This window comes from Pteropus medius, unplaced genomic scaffold, assembly GCF_902729225.1.
Source record: "Pteropus medius unplaced genomic scaffold, Ma_sr-lr_union100, whole genome shotgun sequence".
NCBI lineage: Eukaryota > Metazoa > Chordata > Mammalia > Chiroptera > Pteropodidae > Pteropus > Pteropus medius.
Genome location: NW_024352783.1, coordinates 643,393 through 665,860, shown reverse-complemented (window position 1 = coordinate 665,860; position 22,468 = coordinate 643,393). Strand labels below are relative to the sequence as shown.

Here is a 22,468-nt window from a genome sequence, read left to right as displayed (position 1 = left end):
GCCCACACCTACAGGGCCTTCCCATTTCATGCCCAGGTCACATCTCCTGACCCGAACATCTGAAACAGCTTACATTTCTTTTATTTATTTATTTATTTAGTCTATTTGGACCACTGGAAAATAAAGCCCCTCAGAGCAGGGACTTTGTCAGACGCCCCAGCACAGTAATACTGCAGGGTGCATGGTAAAATGTGGAGAGGATGGAGAATGGGGTAGCATTAAACAGGCAGAACAAGAGTAGGACCAGGTAGGTGGAGAGGGACTCCCTCCCAAATAGAACCCTCACTTGATCATCTTGAACAAGTCGGGGTCGCTGATTTTGACGGTGCGAGCCACGTTCCAGGACACATGAATCATGGGCACAATGGATTTGACATTCTTCACCTCGTTCCACTCATATCGTTCCAGGGCCAGCTGGTACTGATAGGCTGTGGGCCAGAGGGGGTCACTACAAGATTCTCAAATAGCCCCCAGCCACTTGAACCCCAGCCACTTCCCTCAAAGCTAGCTGCCCTCCTAGCCACCACCTCCACCCCAGCCCGCCACATGAGGCTCCACCCCCTCACAAGCTGAGTGGTTCTATGTCCCACCCTCTCACCGGTGAGGGGTCCCACGTTCCAGGCGATGTTGTTGCACCAGCCAGTGGCCTGCACCCAGTGCACAGTCCCCGCATTAATCCACACGAGGTCTCCAGGGCGCTGCACGAAGCGGTACACAGGGATATTGGAAGCATAGAGATCATCCAGGATTGGCCACCAAGAACCTGTCAGGTAGTCCACGCCGTGCCTGCGGAGTGGCCATAGGGTCAGATGGAAACCTGGGGGCTCAGGCACATGACATGGGGGGTGGATCTAGTGGGGGCTAGGGCAGAGCGCACCGGTCGCAGAAGGCGCTGATGGTCTCCCAGTAGTGCTCGTGCACAGCGAACCACTCGCAGTCGCCTGGCCCTATGTTGATGTTGACAGAGCAGAAGTTGTTGTTCTCTTGATGGCCTGCAGGGGGCGACAGAGAACAGAATGGCTGACAGCCCGCTCTCCTCAAGCCCGCCCTTTGGCCCTCACTGGTTGACAGCAGCGCTGACACCAGCCCCGCCCCCGCGCCCTTCCCGCACCTGGAGTTCGGCTGCCAGGGACCTTCATGTATAGCTGCACGGTATTCATGCCCAGGATGGTATGGCCCACGTGACTCAGCATGTTGCCCGTGGATGTTACCCTCATGAAGGCGGGCAGCTTCAGCAGCTCCTGCAGTTGGGGCTTCCACCTGCGAAGTAGGCAACAAATATGAGAGGCTACCCCTGCTCTGCAGATCCATCAGCACTCCTACCCTTGCTTTACTAGCCCCAGGCCCACTGACCGCTTAGCATCAGACAGGTCGATGTTGGTGCCAAATTTGATAATATGATGGTTCTTCGGATCTGGTGTGCTGCTGTGGGGGAGAAGAGCACTGGTTGGTGGAGAAACATGGGGAAGGGAAGGAATCGTGAAGGGAAGGGGCATATTTTACCATACCTAGGAGGGGTTCCTGTGGTGCTGTCTGGTTCCTCCGACTCCTCATCCTCACTCTCCTTCTCCTCCTGCTTGGCCACAGGGGTAGGTAGGCCTGGATCAGCCACTCCCCAGGAGCCCTCTGGCCACAGCCCCACTCCAAATCCCCTGATCTTGCACCCCTGCTGCCCCATGCTCGCCCCTCACCTGCAGGGACTCCTGGAAGGATGAGGCCTGGTACTGTGCGTACTTGGCAATGGTGGTGTGGGAACGGGAGCTTTCACAGGGCCAGATCTGTCGCGTGCCTGTCAGATCCCAGTTCTCATCTGAGGGCTGCTGTACCTGGGTGCGTACCTCCACTGTGTGTTCACCACTTGCCTCCACCAGTGTCTTGGTGGAGAAGAGGCCCAAGTCTGCAAGGGAGGGCCAAGCAGGGCGTTGGGGCAAAGACAGAAGGCAGGGAGCGAGGACCCAACTTACCCTGTCCTTTCTTACTCCTCAAGTCTCTGACAGGCTGGACATAGGCTTCACAGAGGTCAACCCAGGAGAAATAGGCAAGAACCCCAGACCCACACAAAGCTGGGATTATCAGCCATCACCAGCCCTCTTTCCCCACTGCTATTCTGAGCCTCAGCCCCTCCACTGAGTACTCAAGTGTGCATGAGGCCATATTATGCACAGCACCTGGCACATCGTAGGTGCTTAATGAATGGCAGTTGAAGTTATTGGATCCAATCAAAGATTTAGTCAAATGAAAGCCTAGAATATGCTTTAAGTAACTCAGTAAAGAGAAGGGAAAATATATGTGTGGAGAAGACTTTGCGTATACAGAAAACAAGATGGATTTCTATATTGCTATATGGTTCCCTCTACTTTTGTGTTTGAAATTTTGCATAATAAAGATTGAAAAAAAAAAAGCCCCGAACCTTGGATCTTCAGGGGTTCTCTACAATCTGTAATCTTTTCTTCCTTACTAACTCACAACACCAAAAGTGACTCTAACCAGACCTTGATATATATCCCCTTCCCACCTGCCTACTGCTGGAAACAGACAGATGGAAGAAAAGCCTGAGGCCAGGTGACCCATCATTCAGAGCATGCTTCAAATACGGCCCACTGAGGACTGAGGAAAGCTCTCTATAGCCACTGGGTTTTCAAATGTAGGGGCTCTCAGAGGGACCCAAAGCCCCCAGATCCTTGCAACCCTCCCTGACCTTTCTGCCCCACACACTCACTGAGCCGCAAGGAACCTGCCAGGCCCCTGATCACGGTGATGGGATTTCGAGGGTCTGTACAGAACTGCAGCAGCACAGGTGAGAAGGCGTCCCGTTTGCTCTCCAGCTGAGGGACAACCAGGAGATAAGGCTGGATCAGAGCCCTGTCACAGGCTCAGAGCACCCCAACAACTCCCAACACTTGTCTTAGAACCCTCTGGCAGGGACACACATACATAGATGCTGGGTGTGGGTGGGTTGAGTTTTTCCCGGGGTAGCTTCTCCTCAGTGTTGATCTTCGGTTTCACAGACTGGGTGGGGGAAAGATAAGACTCTCGAAACTTCCCTTTCACCTTGGCATTCCTGTGGGAAGACAATGAAATGGAAGAAATAGGGTGATAGGGGAAAGGAGCCGCCTAGCAGGCCAGGTCAGCAGCCTCGTGGGTGACAGTCCCTAACTCACTTGCTGGCACGCACGACGTCAGCAGCGCAGTGGCTGATAGTAAGGTCCGCCATGCGCAGCCTCCGTTCTTCCACCTCAGAGGCGATGAAGGTCTCCTTGTCACCACTCTCTACCTTGATAAGCCGGATCTTCAGCTCCTTGGGGGGCCCTTCACTAAGTGAGCGCAGCTTAAGCATGTCAGCCCGGCTGACACCTGGTGGCCCTGGAACTTCTTCCCGAGCCTTCTTCCCAGGAACAGGAGCTGATGCAGATGTGGGCTGGGCAGAGGATGCAGGAGCTGGTGGAGGAGCCGGAGCTATGGGTGGCTTGGCCTTGGAAGCCCCAACAAGATCAGGCCGGGCCTTCTCACGACCTTGGATCTCCTCACTCTGCAGGTCCAGGTTCCCTAGCACCCGACGGCTCTTTTCTTTGGGGGCCTTGGTCTTGGCCTTTGCCCTGCCCTCACGGGGCCGCCAACCCACACTGTCCTTACAGGCCCGCCTGTGCCGCCGGTGCTCCTTCTGGTGCTCCTTCTGCCGCCTCTTGCTGCTACCTGGTCCTGCTGCTGCCACTGCTCCACCACTCTCCTCCTTGGCCTGGGCAGGAGGCAGCAGTCGCTCAGTCCCACTGTCCACTGGGTCTGTGGAGTCCACTGGGCCTCCTGGGTCTGTGGCACTCCGGCCCACCCGCTCCACAAGGGTCTCACAAGCTCGACTGATCTCTTCTAGCACCTCAGACTCAGAGCGCACAGGGGGCAGAGGCAGGGGTGGGGGTGGCGGTTCGGGGGTCATGGGGCCCAGGGCTGGGTCTTCACCAGCCCTGCACTCCCGGGCCCAGGGCCCGCTTGAGGTAGAGAACTGAGATGACGAGGAAGCGGAGGGCTGTGGGGAGCCCTGGGCGCTAGGGGCCACTGAGGTGGGCGGCGGGGCTGTAGCACCTGATTGGGGACTGGAGGAATACTGAGTGGTGGGCAAGGGTCCAGGCTGGGTAGAAACAGCTGCTCCAGTCCCCCGGTAACAGTACTTCTGTCCCTCCAGCACGGAGGCCAAGGATTTGAGCAGGCTGGCGGGCTGGCTGGTGGGGGTAGTGAGGATTATGGCGGCGGCTGTGGCTGAAGTGGAGGGGAGGAGGAACTTGGCTAGTGGCCGGCGGCCTTGTGATCTTCTCCTCTTCTTGGGTGGCTGTGGTGGTGGTGGTGGTGGCAGCAGTGGTGGTTGGGGCTGTGTCAGTGGGGAATGGAGGCTGCAGAGAAGCAAAGGACTCCTTCAGCGGGGGCGGGGGAGCTACGCCTGCTTCCTGTTGTTGCTGTTCCTCCTCCTTGCGAATGGATTCATCCAGCATCTTCATGATTCATCCAGCATCTTCATGATGTTGGCCAGCCCATCAGGTAGGATCTTAAATTCAGCTGGCTCCTCAAACTGGTCCTCCAGTGGGGTAGGGGGAAAATCAAAGAGTCGTGCACTTCGGGCAGGCAGCTCCCCAACCCTTGGCGGCACAGACTGGGGGGCTTTATTCAGGGGGCCTGGGGATGGCCCCGGCCCCGCCTCGGGGGTCTTTGGGAAGGAGACCCTGGGCCGAGGGCTCTCCGGGTGCCTGAAGCTTCCTGAGGTATTTTGGTGGCAAGAGGAGGGAGGAGCTGGAGGCAGGGCAAGAGTAAGGGGTGCAAGAGGTGGGTCCTGGGGGCTCAGTGTTGGGCTGGGGGCCCGGGGGGGAGAGAGGGTCCATACTCTGGCCAAATATGGAGGTGGGGGGAAGGACACAGGCCCCGTGAGGGCTGCTGCTGTGGTTGCCATGTTGTTGCTGCTGCTGGTGGTTGGGGAGGGGTGTGCAGTCCTGGTGAGCCCACAGAAAAAACGCAGGGCGGAGGCCCCAAGAAGCCCTCACAGGTGGGGAGGGTGAGGATCTGGCCCCAGCCCCAAAGAAGAGCTGTGAGCTCTTCAAGATCTCTCCATCCTCACGGGCTGACCGGCAGGCTGGGCCCTTCAGCCAGGCAGGGGGGTGTGGGGGGCGTAAGAGGCGGGGACACGGGGGTGGAGGAGGTGATGGGGGGCCAGGTGGCAGGGACAGGTGGGGAGTGGCAGCGGGAGCTGCCAGGAAAGGTTTCCGACTGCTATGTGCCGAGGGCCCCAGGCGGCCTTGGTGAGAGGAGACCTCCAGTGCGGACGTTTGGTAATGATCAGCGCTGGGCTGCAAGTAAAGGAGGGAGGTAATCAGAGGGCTGCTTGAGCCAACTCAGACAAGCTCCTACTGACTACCCCACTCTACCCTCCACTTGCGGTCATCACTCACAATGCCTGGGCTCGGCTCCATGCCCCGGAGACCAGTGTTGTTGCTGCTGCTGCTACTGCTGCTGGTGGTGGTACCGGGGAGGCCGGGGGGCCGGGAAGGGGCGTAAGGCACGCAGGCGGTAGTTGCTGCTGGTGAAACGCTGGAGTCCATCCGCGACCTCTGAACTCTGCTCTCTCTAAGGTCACTTCCGGGGAGACGGGTGGCAGGCGGGCAGCCATGGCTCTCTGCTCCTGGGGGGCGGGGGCCTGGGCCTGGGGGTGCAGCCGGGACCAGCCGATGGCCAGGGGGGTGTGCAGTGTAGGCTGGAGCTGGGTATGGATATGGGTGAGACAGCGAGTGCCGCTGCTCCTACAGGAGGCAAATGAGGACACTGAGTGAGGAATGGAAAACACAGGCACTTGCAGGTAAAAAATGAGGAGCAATAGATAGGTGCTCACCTGGCGCTCTGGGGGTGCTGAACCCTTGCGCTCGGGGCCCCAGGTATCTCCATGCATGGTACTCCACAGCCCTGGTTTGTTCAGCTGAAATGGAGGACTGGTGGCTAGGCCAGGCAGGGGTGGTGGTGGTGGTGGTGGCGGTGGTGGTGGTGGTGGTAATGGTGGCGGAGGCAGAGGCAGCCCTGGGGGAAGGCCAGTCTAGAAGAAAAAAGGGTATAAAAATCCTGTTCCTTGTCCTGGTCTTCCTACTTGCTGCCTGCCTGCCTGCTCCCATACAACCATACCTGCTCAGAGTTGCAGCCTCTCCTGCGCTTGCCTCCAGGGCTGAGGCCCTCCTCCCCTGAGGGGCCTGAGAGTGCTGCAGGAGGCACAGGCTGCACCACTGGCGGTTCAGCGGCTCGCTTCACTGGGGGACCCCCTCGCTTGGCCCCATAGTTCCGCTTGTGCTGAGGACAAAAAGAGAGAAGAGAGAATGGCACAGGAGCAGACCTGGCCCAGCCCTCCTCCCTAGGCCACCCAACCGCAGCTTCACCTCAAGGTGCAGCAAGTTCCACACTTGCTCCAGGGGTGGTAGGACCTTGGCTCGATGCTGGCAGGAACCAGCATGAAAGTTCCAGAGCTGGGCCTGGAGAGGTGGGGGAAGGATGCAAGGGACAGGACAGAAGCAGACATTAGATGAGGGCACTGAGTCAGAAAGCACAATCCTAGCTTCTAATGTCCTCCCTTATCCTACCTGCTGTAGTCGGCCAATGCGGGGCCCCAGCTCAGCCAAACTTCCTCCATATCGAAGAGCGCTGTGGTAGCAGCGTATGGCCTCTTCACTGTCATGCTCTGACTCGTACAGCTGCCCAAGCTGCTCCCACAGCCCTGGCTGGGCTGGCTCCCGGAGCAATGCCTGCACACAGCCATGCAGGGATTCCAGCTTCCCATGGAGGGGTCTTGGGGTGGGTGTCCTGTGGAGCAGAAGGGATTGGGGGTGGTCAGGCTCAGGGAAACTCTTTCAAAGACCCAGCTTTACCTCCCATCCCTACCACCTTTGAATCCTCACTCACCCTGGAACATAATACGGTTTGTTAGGGTGCCCAGAGCTACTGCCATGTGAAGGGGGTAGGGGAGCAGAGAGTGGGGGCTGCCCAATGCTGGAAGAACACCTGGAGAGAGAAGGTGTCTGTTAATATACATCAAAATGAAACAGTTGTGTCCCTGTCTAGGAAGGAGGTGACTGAGGCAATAAGAGAAGGCAGCTGAGGATTACACTGAGGCCCACGGAATGGCAAAAAACCCAAAGGATGACAGAAATTGAGGGGTACAAGAGACTGGAAGACGAGTTCCTGGAGACACAGAGATGGCCCAAGTTCTCACCTGCCTCCAGGCAGCCATGCGCTACGAGGAGGGGGATGGGGCGGGCAGGAGCTCCAGGCCCCAGCACAGCTCAAGCCCCCAAGGGCAAAGGCTTCCCGTGCAGTGCGGGCCCCTGGAGGGTCCACTGCCCGATGCATCCAGCCTGAGTCAGGGAGAAGAGATTATGGTCTTACTGGGGGCATAGCCTGAGCTGCCTGTGTACACACAGACAACCCAGCCCAAGCCTTGCCCTTACCAGGTCAGCAGTGGCCCCAGGAGCCCTGGAGATAGGGCACGGCCCCTGCCCCAGCTCTCTGGGGCAATGGTCCCACTCCAGCCGCTCTGACAGGAGAGCCCACTGTCCCCAGATGGCCGCCCAGGGGCTTTCACAGCCAATTCTACAGAGAGGAGGAGGCAAAGAAGTGAGATGAGCTAGCCAGCACACAGTAGGGGCCCAAGGGCTAGTCTGGCCTGACTGCAGCACTCATAGGTCTGTTATGTGAGCAGGGCGCCTGGCTTTGGCTTTCCCTGAGAGGAGGCCCACCGGACCTAAGGAACCCCTAAGAAGCCCAGGAGAGCGGCTAGGGGCCGAAACGAGTGGCAGGGAGCCGGATGGCCAGTCGGGAGCCTACAGGCAAGGCAGCAGCAGCTCACCCAGCCTCCGTGGGAGCGTCCTCTCACAGCGTCGGCGAGCTCCAGGGATCCGGCCAATCACAGGACTTCCTCTCTGCCCAGAAAGCCAATCATCACCCGCGTCTCCGCCTCAGTAACAGCCTGCCCGGGACCAATAGAAGCGAGGTTAGCCGGGCCGCTGCCGGCCCAGGGAGGAGGGGCAGCGGAGCCGGTCAGACGGGCTCGGCCCCGGGTGACCCCGACATGACCTGGCGGCTCCTACCTAGGGTCTCCATCTCGGACCTGACACTCAGGCCAGCTGGGCAAGCGGGGCCGGTGACCCGTTTAGGTGAAGGCGACGAGTCGTACACCCGGGAGGGCCTGGGGGATGGCGCCCCCCGCAAGTTCCACGCACCCACAAAGCCGCCGGTCCTCCCCGCTAGTCTGCCCAAGAAGCCTCCCGCCCGGCCGCCGTAAGACTGACGGACGGCAGACAGATGTACAACGCAGACAAAGGCGTCGCTCCCCATCCTCATTTCACCTCACCCAGTGCCTGACCTCCCCACTCCGAGGGCGCCTTGGTACCGCTTCAGGCTGGCCAGTCACGGCGACTTCTACGGCACCCAAACCTGCCCTCACCGCGATTTGAGCCCTACGCCTGACACCGTCTCAAACCACGGTCAAGCCCCCAGCCTCACACCCAGTACCTTCAGCTCCTCCACTTCTGGTTCTCTAGGTCTTCAATAACAACCGACCCCCCAAACCAAAACCCCCTTTGAATACCCCAACTTCTGAGAAGTCGCGCACCACAGTCCGGAGTGGCCCCTCTCTTGTGGCTCTAGTATCCTCTATGCCCTTCCCTGCCGGGGCCACGCGGTTCCCCACGGCCCACGTGGCCCCCGCCCCCCCCAAGGGAGGGGGGATTTCGGGGGTTGCCCGTGACGTGGCTACTTGCGCAGCGGAAGCGGCGTGTGTAAGAATACGGGGAGGGGGGTCCTAGGGAGGGAGGAGGCGGGCCCGACAGGCGGTGACATCACCCTTGTCCCACTCTCACCGCCCACTCCCTTAAAGAAACCAGAGCCTGTTTCACTTCCTCCTTCACACCACTCCCCCCCCCTTCCCGTCCGTGCTGGCTCGACCCACGACGCGCGCAGCGCTCCCTATCCTGGGCACCTTCCATTAGCCCCATTTCTTCCTTCTCGCCTCTCTGAGCCTAAGATCTCGGTCCCAGTGCCTCCTCCTCGCCTACCCAGCGTCCCCTCAGGTAGGGAGCCGGCTCCGCTCCCGGGATCGGTCCATTGAGTCTAGAGTACAAAGAGCTGCGAGAGGCGAGTGTTGAGTACAAAGCGGCGGGGGCGGGGCCAGCGCTCCAGCTGGAGCTCCAGCCGGGCAGGAAGCCGGGGGAGAACGCGCGACAAGGGGCTGGGGGCGGCTGGAAAGTTCACTTTCGCTGAGAAAAGTCTGAGCTGTGGGGAAATTTCCACCCAGCCCACAAGGGTAGACGAGTTTCTCGTGAAAAGAGTCCTCCCTCCGCAGGACAAGGTCGTCTGTTTGCATGCAAGCGCTTAGACTCTACAGGTACCGGCGTGCCACTCCTCGCCGAGTCCTGGCAAGCTCCTGGGCTCTGCGGACCCTCTCCGCAGTTTATGCAGAGTTTCTGCCAGAACTCGCTCTCCTCACCATACAGCCTTTCGCTCAGGGGCAAATAAAGTACTTAACTGCGGTCAAGTATACACCTGGCCGGCTGCTCCCCACTCCCCAGTCCCGGGACCCATGGCTGAGACATGGGAAAACAAGGAACCGGGGGTCCAGATATCAGAGGCACAGATCCCTGCTTGGGAAGTGGTGCCGAGGGCGCTGCCAGTTTCCAGGAAATGCAGCTTCCCCTTCTGCGATGATGACACTTCCCCTCTACCACTTCCCCTTTCCCACGGGGAACTGACTCAGCTTTCCCTAAACCAGCGAGTCCCGTCCCTCCAGCCCCTTTCCACCTTTATCCACACCCCCACCCCGCGCCGCTACTCAAAATACAGCAGCCCTCACTTGAGGACAAAAACTTCCTGTATACTAAACACACACACTCTCTCGCCAACCACCGTGGATCCTTGTTCCCACCCGGGACCCGGACGTCTGACTCTCTATCCGCCTCCCGTATAAAGACCTCCCTCGGGGTCTGATTCAGGTTTGGGGTGGAGGAGCGTGAGTCACCCAGAAAACCTTCCCCTATTCCCACTGACTCAGCCCCCGCCTCCCTGAACATACACAGACACACAGTCAGAGGCAGACACAACTCAGCCCACACACCGCTCACCACCAGTCCCGCGGAATTTCCCCCCTCGTCTTCCCTCACGACGGCCCCTCCCCGCGGCCGGCAGTCCCGACGCCGCGCTCACACCTGTTCCCCTGTCGCTGGCAGCCGGCTCGCGGTCCACTCTCACCTCCACTCTCGCTTTGGGGCAGGAATAGCCCTCCCCGACTCCCGATGTCCGTACTAACCAAGTGGAGGGGACAACCACGGACTGGCACAAAGAAAGACACCCACAGACTCCTCAAAGACAGATGAGAGGTAGATGCATGAGGCCAAAGCCAAGCTAGGATGACGGTATACTTCAGGGGCAGACATTCCAGTCTCCCCCGCCCAACAGTCCCGCGAGTCAGCCGCTCAGAAAGGGTTAATTCTTCTCCAGCTGAAGCCACGCCCCCGTCATCCGGGCACTCCCGGCTAAGCCCAGCTCCACCCCTTCCATCCGGGCTCCAGGCTCGGGGACTTTAACCGACCCCCTCCCGCTTCGGCCCCGAGAGAGACCTGCTCCATCAATCACACCCACTTAACTCTCTCCCGGCTTGAGGCCCGAAAAGCCTCTCCACGCACTGCTCCAGCCATGCGGGACGCGGAGTAAGAGGCCAGACGGACGCACACGGACTCACATGCCGGCCAAACACAAGACCCCGCAGATAGGGTTTTACCGAGCAGGCAGTCAGCAGGCACGCTGCACGCGCACCGAAGTGGGGCCGGTCCCGGAAGCCCCGCCGCACCCCGCTCCTGCCAGGCCTCATTCTGCCGGGTGGAAGCGAGGGGTTACAGGCTCGCTTCTTACCTGGGGGAGGGGGATGCGGAGGGGAGGGCCGCCGACTGGGTCTCCGCTGTGACTCAGCCACCCGGGCAGGCCGCCCGCTCGGGATTCCCTTCCCCAGCCTTCCCCCGCTGCTGGCCCCACCCCGCCCCCCACCGAGGAGTGACAGTGCCTGCCCCGGCCCGCTATGTGTCACTGCGAGCCTTGTGTCTGCCTCTGACTGGACCGCTGTGTTCACCAGTCTGCCTGACAAGGTTGGCTGTGTGTGGGTCCCGATGTCTTTCTCCTTGTGCACCTGCATATCTGCTCATCTTGTCTCCTTCAGTGCCTGTGTCAGACGCGTTCCTGTCATTATGCCTGTCTACATGACTCTGAGCTGCTGTCTCTGTCTGTGTGTCTGCTCCTGTCTCGGTCTTTTGTCTGGGTCTGCCTCTGCATCACTTGCGTGGTCACGTGTGTCTCTGCACATGCCCTTCTGTGTTTGCCTTCATGTTCCTGAACAGAGTCAGGGAAACACTGGAGCAGACTGACCCTGCTGATTCTTCCCCTCATTCCCCTAAATCCTGAGTCTTGCTGGATCGTGACTGACAAGTATTTGGGGGTCTGTCTGCCTTCAATCAAGTTCTGTCCTATTCCTCAACATCCTTGCTTATTCTCCAGCTCCCTGGGGCTCCCATTATAGTGATAATTGCTAGCATTTACTGATACTTATTACATGCCAGGCACTGTGTTAATCACTTTCTATACATTTTTTAAACTCCTCCCCCAAACCTGTCGTGGGAGGTTTTATTATCCCATTTTCCAGATAAGGACTGAGACTCAGGGATGTTTGGTAACTTGGTCAAGGTCATTTTACAAGAGAGTGGAAGAGCTGGGCTTCTTTCCAGAGACTCATCCTTACCACTCTCCTATAATGCCTCTGTTCTGTTTTCCTTCTGTTGGTTTTATCCTCCCAGGCCACATCCTGGGTCAGCCCACCTCTCAGCTCTACCCAAGGTTACCATCCCAAATGTCTCGTGTCCTCTAGAGAAGGCGTGGGTAGGAGGCTGTGTAGCAGATCTCAGAAGCCATTGGTTTCTTCGCAATGAAGCTCATTCACTTAACACATTCATTCAACACAATTCCACTGAGGCACCCCAATGTGCAAACCATCTTGTCAAACAGAAACATAGAAGAAAACAGTCCCACTCAAAAACTTAGTAATGGAGAAGAGTGAAGCACACTCAAAACTTAAGTCCCTTGCTTAGGTACCATCTTTTCTCCTATGGAGGAATGGGGGATGGAGAAGGACTTCAGGCTGAGAACTCGCAGAAAGAGAGAGGTCAGCAGCAGAGAAGTATGACTTAGAGTGGCGGGGAGGAGGCAAATACTATAGTGCAGTGGTGAGAGAACAGAACACAAAGGGATCTATAAGGAAAGGTGAGATGCCAACAGCAGGTTGTCATGTATAGAAAGTGATTAACACAGTACCTGGCATGCAATGGTCTCCAGTAGCTCTCCAAATCCATTTCCAATCACCCTCCATAAGCCAGGCTGTTCAACAACTCTTATAGGGGCAAAGCCCTCCCCCTCCCAAGAAAAATCCCTCCAGTGTACTTTCCAGCTTGCAAGCCCTTGCTTAATTCAATTCAATGAGCAACTGAGTTGTAGCACTTGGGGGAAAAGACTTTGCTGGTGGTGGAGAGACTGGCGAAGTATAGGGCTGAACCATTCATAGGCAACAGAAGGGAGCTCCATAAATCAGGAAAGCTGAACCAATCAAGCACCCCAAGGTGGGGGGATGCTCAGAGTTGGACTGGACCATTCTGAGAAGTGGGCATGATCCAGATCATACCACTCTTCCTCAAGCATGTGGTGCAGAATTGGAATTTGGTGAGGTGCGATGGGGTGCAGTGCTCAGAGGTAGGACTTACCAAATGGAGTTTGGTGTGCCCTGTGTCATTGGGACCAGTGCCCCAGCAGTGGGGTGCAGCACACCACAGTGGGTGGGGTGGGTGGAACTACGGGGCTGGCATGGTGCCTGGGGGAACCTAAAAGAAAAAAGCCAGTTAGAGGTGAGGTCCCCCAGGCTGGAGAATTTTCCTGTGCTCCCTGTCGTCCTTTATTGAAGAGAAACCTGGCTCTGGTGATCAAATGGGATGGGAGAATCTGTTTCCATGGCAACCAGAAAAAGCCATCCCCAAAGTGGTCCTCCAGCCTTCCCCGTTAGAAAGCATCCTGGAGCAGGATGTAAGGGGAGCATGCTATGGCATCTGCTTAAGTCCACAGTGGACACCAGACCTATGATCCTTCTTCTGACTGGAACCTCCTGCTCAGAGTCCCTGGCCCCAGAGAAGGCCCAGCTACCCCTGACATCTGCACACAAGTCAGCTTCAATCCTGGTTCTACGCATGCAGATCCTCTTCCTTCAGCTCTGCCTCCTCCCTAACCTTATCAAGATACCAGTCAACCCCACCCTCTGGACTCTGCCCCTTCCTCTTCCCCCAGGCGGGTATAGGCAGGTCTCCCTGAGCAGCACAGGTGGCCAGACTAGATGAACAGGCCCAGCAGGGAGAAGCCTTCCCTCTCAGCAAGGACCGTGACTCTGGTGTGGGTCTGGAAGTGACCTCTGCTGCAAGCCTCCCTTCCATTCCACCCCTCAAGACCATATCCTGTTTCCCCATCACCTCCTTCCTCTGGGTGGCCCAAGAAGGTGAGAGAGGCCCACTCTCTCCTCTGCTAACTCTCAGAGACAAGAAACTAGGTCTTTTAGCATAAGTCTGGGGCCAAGAATCAGGTGTCCATCAAGGGGTCAGACCTAAGTCTGCCCTCAACTCAAAACTCATTCCTCAGGGATCTATGTTTTCTGCTCCCTCAGCCACAGTTCTCTGTCCTTAAGGACCCAGACACTTGGGCTCCCCCAGATACTTGGGCTATCAGTCTAGTCTATCCATTCTCTGGCCTTCCAGCCCCCGTTCTTCCACCTGCCCCAGAGACTCAGGCTTCCTGCCCCCAGCCTCCATGATGCAATGTGCTGCAAGCTGCCTCTGCTGCTGATGACACTGCCCCCAGGGAGGTGCTATTTCTGACCCATGCAGGGCCCCTCACTGGACCAGGGTAGTGGTCAGCCACAGGCTAGGGAGGCCAGGTTGGCAAGGTGCTTCTGCTAGAGAAGGAACCTTGAGGCTGAAACCCTTCAGGACAGGAACACTAAGAATGTGGGACCAAGGAGTATGTATATGTGTGTAGTCTGTAGCATTTTTGTATGTGGGTAAGTTAAAAGGGGAAGGATGCTGGGGGGTGGCGGAGTCTAACCTAGAAGAATGCCAGGCAGCAGGACAAACCCAAAAGGGGATGAGGGACAACAAGGGGTGTGGGTGTGTATGGGGTACCTGGACACCAGAGTGGGAAAATGGGGCCAGCCCCAGGCTTTAATCTTCACCAGCCCTGGCCCCAAGCCTGAGGCTGTAATTCATCTGTCCAACAGCTGGGGTGGGTGTGTTGGTGGGGGGGGTATGTGGATGGGGAGAGGGAGCAGGGGGAGGGGCTGGGGCTTTCTTGTGCACAGAGCCAAACAACAAAAGGGGAAGCTGAAGGACCAACTCCAATGTGCCCAGGCCAGGCTGCTGACCTGTAGAACTGTCGGTGGCCCCCACCTGGTGACAGGCTCTATAGTTTGATTTTTGGCCAGACAGTCCATGAACCTAAAGGTGGAGCCCTGGAGAAAGCCCAGGCTGAATGCCCCCCTGGGCAAGCTGTCACCCCTCCTTGCACATTCCCAGACGTAGCACAGTCCCAGACCTGGCAGGCCCCACAACAGACTCAGCCTCAAATGCCCTACATGTCAGCCAAGCCTCCCCAGACATAGCCTGCCTGCTCCCCCTCCCGCCGACATAGGGTGGCAGCGGCCTCACCGAGACTGTCCCTTTAAATCATTACCACCCTTGATTGTGTGGACTAACCGAGGGCCCTGCCCCCCAGGCAGGCGGCTTGCCACCTCCCCCCCAAGAGTCCCCAGAAATGTGAGGGCCATTTAAAGGGACAACAGAGAGGCAGCTGGGTCTTCAAGCCCCACCCCCCACCCATCACGCTCACAGTCCTTTTCCCAGCGACACATAGCCCCTTGCCCCATCCAGAGGGCCCCCCAAATTCCGGTTTTTTCCCCACCCCTAGAGACTGCTACAAGCAGAAAGGGGGCCAGAGTTGGGGGGCGGGGAACTGGGGAGCAAGAAAAGGACAGGGACTCCCTCCTTCCTCAGAGCCCCAAGGGACGGGTCGGAAGGAAAGCAAAGCCCGGAGAAGCAGCAAGAAAGAGCCCCGAAAGGTGCCGCGGGCAGACCTGGGGCGCACAGGCTGTTGGGCGAGGGGAAGGGAGTAGGGCTGCACGAGACCGCAGCTCGGCCAGCGGGAGACAAGCCCAAGTGGGGGAGATGGAACAAAATTCCAGGAAAATTAGGCCGGGAGAATTTGAGGGTGGGGGGCAGTGAATGAGGGAGATGGGGAATGGGGTCATCCGGGAGGGCATTGGAGGAAAATCCGAGGAGGGTGGTAGGCCGGGGTTACCTGCTGGGTGTCTCCCATGTGCCCCAGAGTCCAGGTGGAGGAGGGGGAGGTAGCAGAGAGTGAGGCTGGGGGGCGGGGGGCAATTTTCTCTCCTAGACCTGCCCGGCACACAGCCTGCTCCCACCGTCCCTGGGTCCAGGAGTCAAACAAGAACTTCAGCAGCAGGCTCTCCCAGCCCCTCCCTCCTCCTCCTGCCTCCTCCTCCTCCTCCTCACCTCACCTCCACTCCCCACCAGCAGGCTCCTCCTCTCCTTGGTCTCTTCCTTCTTCACGCCCCAGCCCCCCAGTACTGGTCTTTCTCCACCCACCCCCAACCTTTACACACCCCTTAGCCTAGCCCAGTCCCCGCAAAGGAAACTGGAGTCCCTTTGCAAAATTGAAAGGCTCCAGAGAACAACATGGGAGGGGACAGGGGTCTTGCTCAAAAGTCAAGAATCACAATACAATTATTTTATTTTCACAGCCAGAAGAAGTCTTAGCTGCTTCTTCTCCAAGAAGGGGGGATAATAATCCTAAAGAAAGCAATACAAATCTCACTAAAGCCTTCATCAAATAAAGTGAACAAAGCAGTAGAAGCTAATCCCTAGCCCCCTACCCCCCCATCAACAAATTAACACAAACTCTCCACTGCTCCCTAAGGAACTCCAAAGGTCCTGGCCTACCAACTTTAATAATAAAAATGACAACTAACACCATTTAGCAACAATAAGCATTTCATAACAAGCATTTAATTCAGTGTTCATTCTGTGCCAGGCACTGTGCTAAGTGCTGTGTATAAATTATCTCATTTTTATCCTTCCAATTGCCTAGAAGGTAGGTACTGTATTGATATTTAAATTTTCCAAGTTAAGAATATAAGGCTCAGAAGTTGAGACCTTCTCAAGATCCTATAGCCACTAAGTGGCAGAGCTGGGAATGGAATGAAGTCTGATCTGACAGCCCAAGCTCTAAGGCACATAAAAATAGAAAACAATTTTCCCCAATACCATAACCAACCCCAAGACTTAATAGAGAAGGGCAGCCATAGCTATCAACTGAGTCCTCCTCCCTCAAGAGATTCACCCACCTACACAGGATAAATGCACTGAGTTTTCAGACTCATACTGTTTCTTGGCCCTTTTCACTGAAGGGGTAGGGGGTGGGGTACCACTAAGGTCAGAGATGAGCTGGTGTCCAGTGACTTCCCCATACCACACACAGCTCTTCTCCTGGGGGTAGCTATCTTGCCACTACTCTCACTTCAACACAAAGTGAACACGGAGCTATAGGGCACTTGGCAATGCAGCAGGTGGGAAAGTAAAGACACCTGGGAGGCTCTTTCAAAGGGGAGGGGGTTTGCAGGGATAGCTCTTCTGTGCCAATCTAGAGAAAAGCGACCCAGAGTTCTCTGAGCTCAGCAAAAGTGTAGTCTTTCCGTCACATCACACCCGTGCCCCTCCCCCTCACAAAACTCCAGGCCAGGGTTTCCCACCCACAGGATGCTAGGGCCATGGTAAGGGAGAGGGGGAAAAGATGGCACGGTGGTGGAGCTGTGGAGCTGGACTCAGGAGGCAGAGGGTGGGGGCTGGAATGAAGGAGGAGGCCTCATTGCCTGTAGTCCGGGGCACGTGCACTGGTGACTTCATCCCAGGCCACCTGTATCTAACACACACCTTTGACCCCTAGGAGAGGAGAGGAGCCGCTAGCTAAGCTTCCTGGGAAATAGCTTTAGGAATTCTGGAAACCCAAAAAGGAGGAAGGAAGGTGGGACCAGGACGATGGCATCCAGCTTCTGCCTTTATCTCTTTTACCCCCAATAAGGCTCCAACCCCAGGGACTCGGGCCTCTTGGCTCCACCTCTCCGCCTCCAGCCCTGACCTCCCAACCCACATTTCTGACGGAGTCCCAACACGCCTCTCCGAGATACTGCGCCTTCTCTTTGCTAGGCGAGATCTCGGGTGGGAGGCGGCAGGTATGGGGCGGGGGCATTGGGTCCCGCGGGATTTCGTCTCCCATCTGTGGGATCCCGCGTGCCCCTGCCTACCGCCAGTCGGAATCTGTCTGGGTCCCCAACTCTCCTGCCCCTCCCCACGCTGTTCCAGGGCGGAGTCTGTGGAGTTGAAACCAGGACACGGCTAGAGGAAGAGTTATATAACCCGGAGAAGCCAGGAAGGACAAGTGGAGACGGGCACAGAGAGCTTGAAAGAAGCCGAGGGAGGTGCAGTGAGCACCAGGGCGAGTAGAGAAGAAACATTAGGGATGGGAAGGATTTTGGTGCACATCAAAGAAGAATTCACGCGAAGAAGGGGCGTGATAGCCCGGGAAATGTCACTAGGGCTGTCCAGAGCTTCCCCGCAGCGCCCTCCCCCGCCACCAACAGCAGCTGGGCCCGAGCGAGTGAAGCCTCGGGAAGGGGCGCTGGTACCCGTTCCGTTCCTCTTGAGGAGACAACCTGAGCCAGAGCCGGGGAAGGCAGCGGCGGAGCATATGGGGCCGGAAACCACAGCTCCGCCCAGCCCACCTGGGAGAGTGGGGCACCAGCAGCAGAGGTGGGAGGGTGATGAGAAACAGGTAGCCGGCTCATTCCACCAAAGGTTGGGCATTAATGGTTCGAGAACTCGCCAAAGGGCAGGCGGATCCCGACGTTTGGGTCCCAAGGGGCTGAGAAGCACAGCCTAGGACTAGTTTGCAAAAACGGACTCAAGATGGGGGGTTGGGGCGGCGAGCGCCAACTTGCGGCGCAGGCGTAGCGGTGGGGGATTCGGGAGCTTGCAGCAGAGGGAGGGGCGGTGGGCGCGAGCGTGTGGGAGTGCACGTGCGGGTCCCCCGCAGCTACCCCTTTCCTTCACCTCTGCCCCTCCCCTCTCCCTCTTCCTGTAGCTCTGTAATGCCTCCTCCACATTGGCTGCCAGGGCCCTGATGTCAGAGACGTCAGCTGGAGCGGATTGGGCGGATGCGAGTTCGAGAATCCGGCTCCCGAGTCTAGCTCTCCAGTTACTCTGGCAACAGGGCAAGCAACCCCCGGGGAAAAGAGGAGCGAAGCTTAGCGCTGCACCAGGGTCTTGCCTCCCTCCAAACCACCACTGAATCCGTTTCGGTGGCAGCTCGCTGCCTCCTTCCTCCCAGGTTCTCCCTGTCCCAAGAACCAGGTGTCTTGCCTTCGACCTTCCCCAGTCTTCCAGCTCCCACACTCGCCAACTCCCACCCCAAGTGACAGCCACAAGCCACATTAAATTGGAAGCGAATCTGAGTTGCTTAGTAACCAACCCGCAGGTCCCTTCCCCTCTATTTACCCCAGCCTGCGAAGGCGGAGACTGAGTCCCCAGTCCCCTCCCCATCCTATTCCCTTTGCCCTCCCGCCCACAATTTCCTGTAAGGGGCCGAGAAGACAGGAAGCCGAAAGAGCACCTCAACCCACCTTTCCCTCCCGCCTGGGCGAGGGGCTTCGGCAGCTTTCACGGCCCTATTTCCCACCTCACTTCCCTCAGCTCAGGCTGCGCGTCTCGCCCACGCCATCTCGTGGCTACGTCCGGAAGGTTCAGCACCAACAAGGGCCCCAGCCCGGCAAGGATTAGGAATGGGAGAGGGCAGAGTGGGGCAGGATCAGAGATGAGGAGACAAGCGGGGTGAGGCCGAGTGAACGGAGATGAGGTGCGGGGAAGTGAATGGGGCGAAGGCCACCGCACGGAGGCTATTGGGACTCTTGGTGTGAGGATCAGGGCTGACGCTATACTCCTCACCCGTGGGAAGTACTGAAGGGAAACTCGAAGTGGTCCCAGGACTGGAGACACATCCCTGCATGACCACGTACCGGCCAACGCACAGATCTATGCAAACTGTGACCTTTTAGTCCTGCCCTTTAGTTAGGGACCGCCGTGCCCCGCCCTGCCCTAGTGTTGAGAAGGGGAATCCCAGCCCACGGCAGACTGGGAGTCCTTTCAGGGCCCTCTTGACATCTGGAATCCAAGCCATCCGCCTCCCAGCTCTTCCCTCCCCCTCATCCTGCTCTCTTCTAGGGGATCCAGTCTCCTGCGCCTATCTTCTTCCCAGTGCCTTTGCGGAGACCCAAACGTCCATCCCCAGCTCTACTACTGCGACTCAGGCGTCCCGCCCCCCAGAGCGAAGATGGTTTCCCTCTTTCCAGACGCCCTCGCGGGTCCCCGTTACCTGATTCTAGGGCGTCTCAGGTATTCAGGTTCCCCAAGTTCTCTCAGGGGGTCGAGCGGCCCCCCCCTCTCCCAGGCCGGGGCTGGGGGGGCCGCTCCGCCCCGTGGCGCAGTCGGATTTTCCAACACAAACACCGCCCCCCCTCCCTGAGTGCCCTTTCAAGTAGTCCCACCCTCTCGCCAAAGTCTCCTCTCCGGGCCCGCCCCTTCTTCTTATCCTCTTGCCTCCTTTTGGATGCCGATCAGAATATGTGGTTTGGGTTCATTGGGTTGCGCCGTACTGGGTCCAGCCCCAATCCCTGTCTAATATACTCCTATTCCATTTGGATCACGCGCCTTTACAAAGTAAGCCCCGCCCCCTATTCCAGTCCTGCGTGGAAACTTAACCACACCCTCTCTTTAGGCCCCACCATCAAGCCCTTACATTTCGAGGCCACGCCTTTGTCTCAAAGCCTCCCACTTACTTTGCTCCTTTCCCTACCCAGTAGCGGCTCACAGGAGCTCCCTTCCGTCCTCTGTAAGGCCAGGGCTTCCTCTTCCCCAAGTCCCTACCATTTCATTGAGAGACTTAAGGCTTGTGGTTGCGGGTGTTTTACTGCACTGAGCTCCAATACAATTCTTCCACCTTTATGGCTATCACGCTAGGTATCTCCAGGGCCCCATCGCACGACAAATTCAACCAAGGTCAAGGCCTGAGTGAGGTCCATCCTCGGTCTGAGGTGCATTGTCAGCTTTGGCTCCTGGAATCCCCGACCCTCTCTCAGGCCTGAAAGAAAGCCGCCTCAGTTGTCCAGGCTCATGAGTAGGGCAGTGCCCCTTTTGATCCAGTGATCAGATGTCATGGTCCCACAACGGAGGTCGATGCCAATGACAAAGGAGGCTCTGTCTGAGCTGCCTGCCCGGTTGGGATAGTAATAGCAGGGACAGGAGTACATGCCTGAGGGAAAGGAGAAGAGGAGTCAGACCCCTGGAGCCTCTGGGAGAGCAGAGCAGAAGCAAGTATGGGGGAGGGCTAGGGCAGGCAGGTCTGAGGAGGCTGTCTCACCCTTGGCACTCTTCTTTCGGCTCTCTGTAGGCCGGAAATGGATCGTGGGCATGAGACAGACAAGCTGCATGGGCTCTGCCTCCACCAAGCAGGAGTTCTTCCGGTCCCAGCCAGCACCCTCCAGGTACAGGCCTCGAACCCAGACACCATCCTGGGGAGACACGGGGACAGGTTGGGGGGAAGTCTAGATAGACCCTTGGTTGCCAGCACCCCTGACCTGCTACCTCTCTCCTCCCTTCTCAACCAATTGTTTTCCACCTTTGTTCCCAGCACCCTCTTCCACCAGACCCGCATTTGCTTAGAGCCCCAAGCACAGCTGGCTCCCACCTTGGGTGGATACACTAGGTTGCTGTCATCCACAGTGGAAACAATAAACTCCCAAGAGAGGCTGTCCACTGAAATCTGGGGATCGAAAGTGAGAATAAGAGAAGACCCTGAAGAGGAGAGCAAAATACATGTCCCCAGCATCCAATCCCCATTACATTTTCCACATGGCTCACATTGTTTTGGCGAGCTGAAGACTGCAGTACAGCGGTGAGGAAGCCGGTGGGAAAGGTGAAGCCAGACAGCCAGAAGATCACAGGAGGCCGAGCACGGCTAGCCCACAGTTCAAATTGTTCCACACGCATAGCCAAGTCCCGGGTCCATGCAGCCAGTGGCTTTTGTGAGGGATATGCCTAGAGAAAGAAGCAGTGTGTGTTCATTCATTCATTTATTTATGCCTTCAAGTTTTTATTTTTAGAACGCAGAGCAGATGTGAGAAGACTATGTGGTGTCAGTCCCTGCTCCCCAACTTCAATTGGGCAAAGCACTCCAAAAGCCAACTCCCAGGAAAGAAGCATAGAATGACAACTAATTTTTGACAACAATAGTAATAGTAACCAGTTACCATTAATGAACCACCTACTAAGCATTATGCACAGTACTAGGAATCCTTGAAACATCCCTGAAGATATTAGTAACTTGCCCTGAGTAAGCCTCTAAGTTAATAACTTGTGCAAAGTTGGTCAGTGAATGGCAGAGCCAGATTTCAACCTTGAACCTGTCTGGCTCCAAAGCCCAGGCTTACTACATTTTGTTATATGCCTACCTAGAACAAGGAGATTGGGGGCATAAGGGTGAGAGGAGAGCTCATTGTTGGGTAGGATCTACAGTATTGTAATCTTGCCTTTCCCCAGAGTGGAGGGACATGGGCATCAAAGATGCAATTGAAAATCTCTTCCAGGTTTGTAGACATGACGATGAGGCCCTGGATGCCTTTTTCCAGGTCTGTCAGTGAGAACCTGAGCAGAACAGGGTAGAGCATTACAGATGAGATGGGCCTGGAAGAGCCATCCTAGGCAGGGAGTGAAGGCCTTTCCTCTTGTCCCCTCCCCACGTGCCACAGAACCCCTTTCCATCTTACAGGATGGTCTCCATAAGCTTGTTGTATCTCTGGATCTCCTGCAGAAGGACCACATTGAGGGGGGAGGGGTCCAGAGCCAGTACTTTTCGGGTCCCCTCATAGTCGATCATTTCAGGGATCTTCTGTTTCACATCAGTGGCCAACTCAAGGACCTGACAAGGCAGGAGCTCTGAGTACAGCCTTTTCTTCCTCATGGCTTTCCCTCCCCTGGGTGCCTGTCTGTTCTTACCTTCTCTTCCCGGCTCTGGCCTCCAGCACTGGTGGGTGTAATCTGAGGTTGCAGAGAAAGCAGAGTCTCAAAGAGTGTTCGCGCCTCAGTAATCTGAGAGGCCACATCTGCATTGGGGTTCTGGCCAAAGGCCTCAGGGGGGTCCATGCTGGGCAACATGCTGATGTACTCCTTGTAAGAGGCCAGGCTCCCATCCTTAGGGATGCAAT

The 22,468-nt window shown here is 57.1% G+C and overlaps 2 protein-coding genes across 5 annotated transcripts; one reads left to right on the top strand and one right to left on the bottom strand.

Annotated features, from left to right (window-relative positions):
• Nucleotides 1-37: 37 nt before the first annotated feature.
• KDM6B (lysine demethylase 6B) lies at nucleotides 38-7,980 on the bottom strand. Its single transcript, XM_039847242.1, is given in 24 exon segments — nucleotides 38-428; nucleotides 599-786; nucleotides 878-992; nucleotides 1,112-1,260; nucleotides 1,354-1,425; nucleotides 1,509-1,573; nucleotides 1,692-1,897; nucleotides 2,720-2,825; nucleotides 2,935-3,061; nucleotides 3,162-4,212; nucleotides 4,215-4,265; nucleotides 4,268-4,508; nucleotides 4,511-4,956; nucleotides 4,959-5,024; nucleotides 5,027-5,327; nucleotides 5,430-5,777; nucleotides 5,867-6,064; nucleotides 6,151-6,312; nucleotides 6,399-6,491; nucleotides 6,600-6,819; nucleotides 6,919-7,017; nucleotides 7,229-7,370; nucleotides 7,464-7,605; nucleotides 7,862-7,980. Coding segments are annotated over 22 exon segments (4,587 nt in total). The 5' UTR covers nucleotides 7,366-7,370; nucleotides 7,464-7,605; nucleotides 7,862-7,980; the 3' UTR covers nucleotides 38-282.
• Nucleotides 7,981-17,015: 9,035 nt separating this feature from the next.
• Nucleotides 17,016-22,266, top strand: LOC120589683 (translation initiation factor IF-2). 4 transcript variants are annotated; one of them, XR_005649555.1, is made up of 4 exons: nucleotides 17,016-18,950; nucleotides 19,431-19,601; nucleotides 20,656-20,749; nucleotides 20,896-22,266. XR_005649555.1 is itself a non-coding variant. In XM_039847243.1 (3 exons), exons 1-3 carry the CDS (start codon nucleotides 17,674-17,676, stop codon nucleotides 20,677-20,679), a joined length of 507 nt encoding a protein of 168 aa, XP_039703177.1. In that variant the 5' UTR covers nucleotides 17,016-17,673; the 3' UTR covers nucleotides 20,680-20,885. The 4 variants fall into 4 exon arrangements, 1 of the variants encoding a protein (XP_039703177.1); XR_005649556.1 differs by lacking the exon at nucleotides 19,431-19,601; XR_005649554.1 differs by having other exon boundaries at nucleotides 17,016-19,601.
• Nucleotides 22,267-22,468: the final 202 nt, after the last annotated feature.

Bases quoted from the DNA above. Each gene is read 5' to 3' on its own strand.
- LOC120589683 (XM_039847243.1), top strand. From the start codon at position 17,674: ATGGGAAGGATTTTGGTGCACATCAAAGAAGAATTCACGCGAAGAAGG. The intron at 17,986-19,430 runs GTAGCCGGCTCA...GCTCTCTTCTAG, and splicing joins GGGAGGGTGATGAGAAACAG to GGGATCCAGTCTCCTGCGCC. The intron at 19,602-20,655 runs GTATTCAGGTTC...GGCTCTCTGTAG, and splicing joins CTGATTCTAGGGCGTCTCAG to GCCGGAAATGGATCGTGGGC.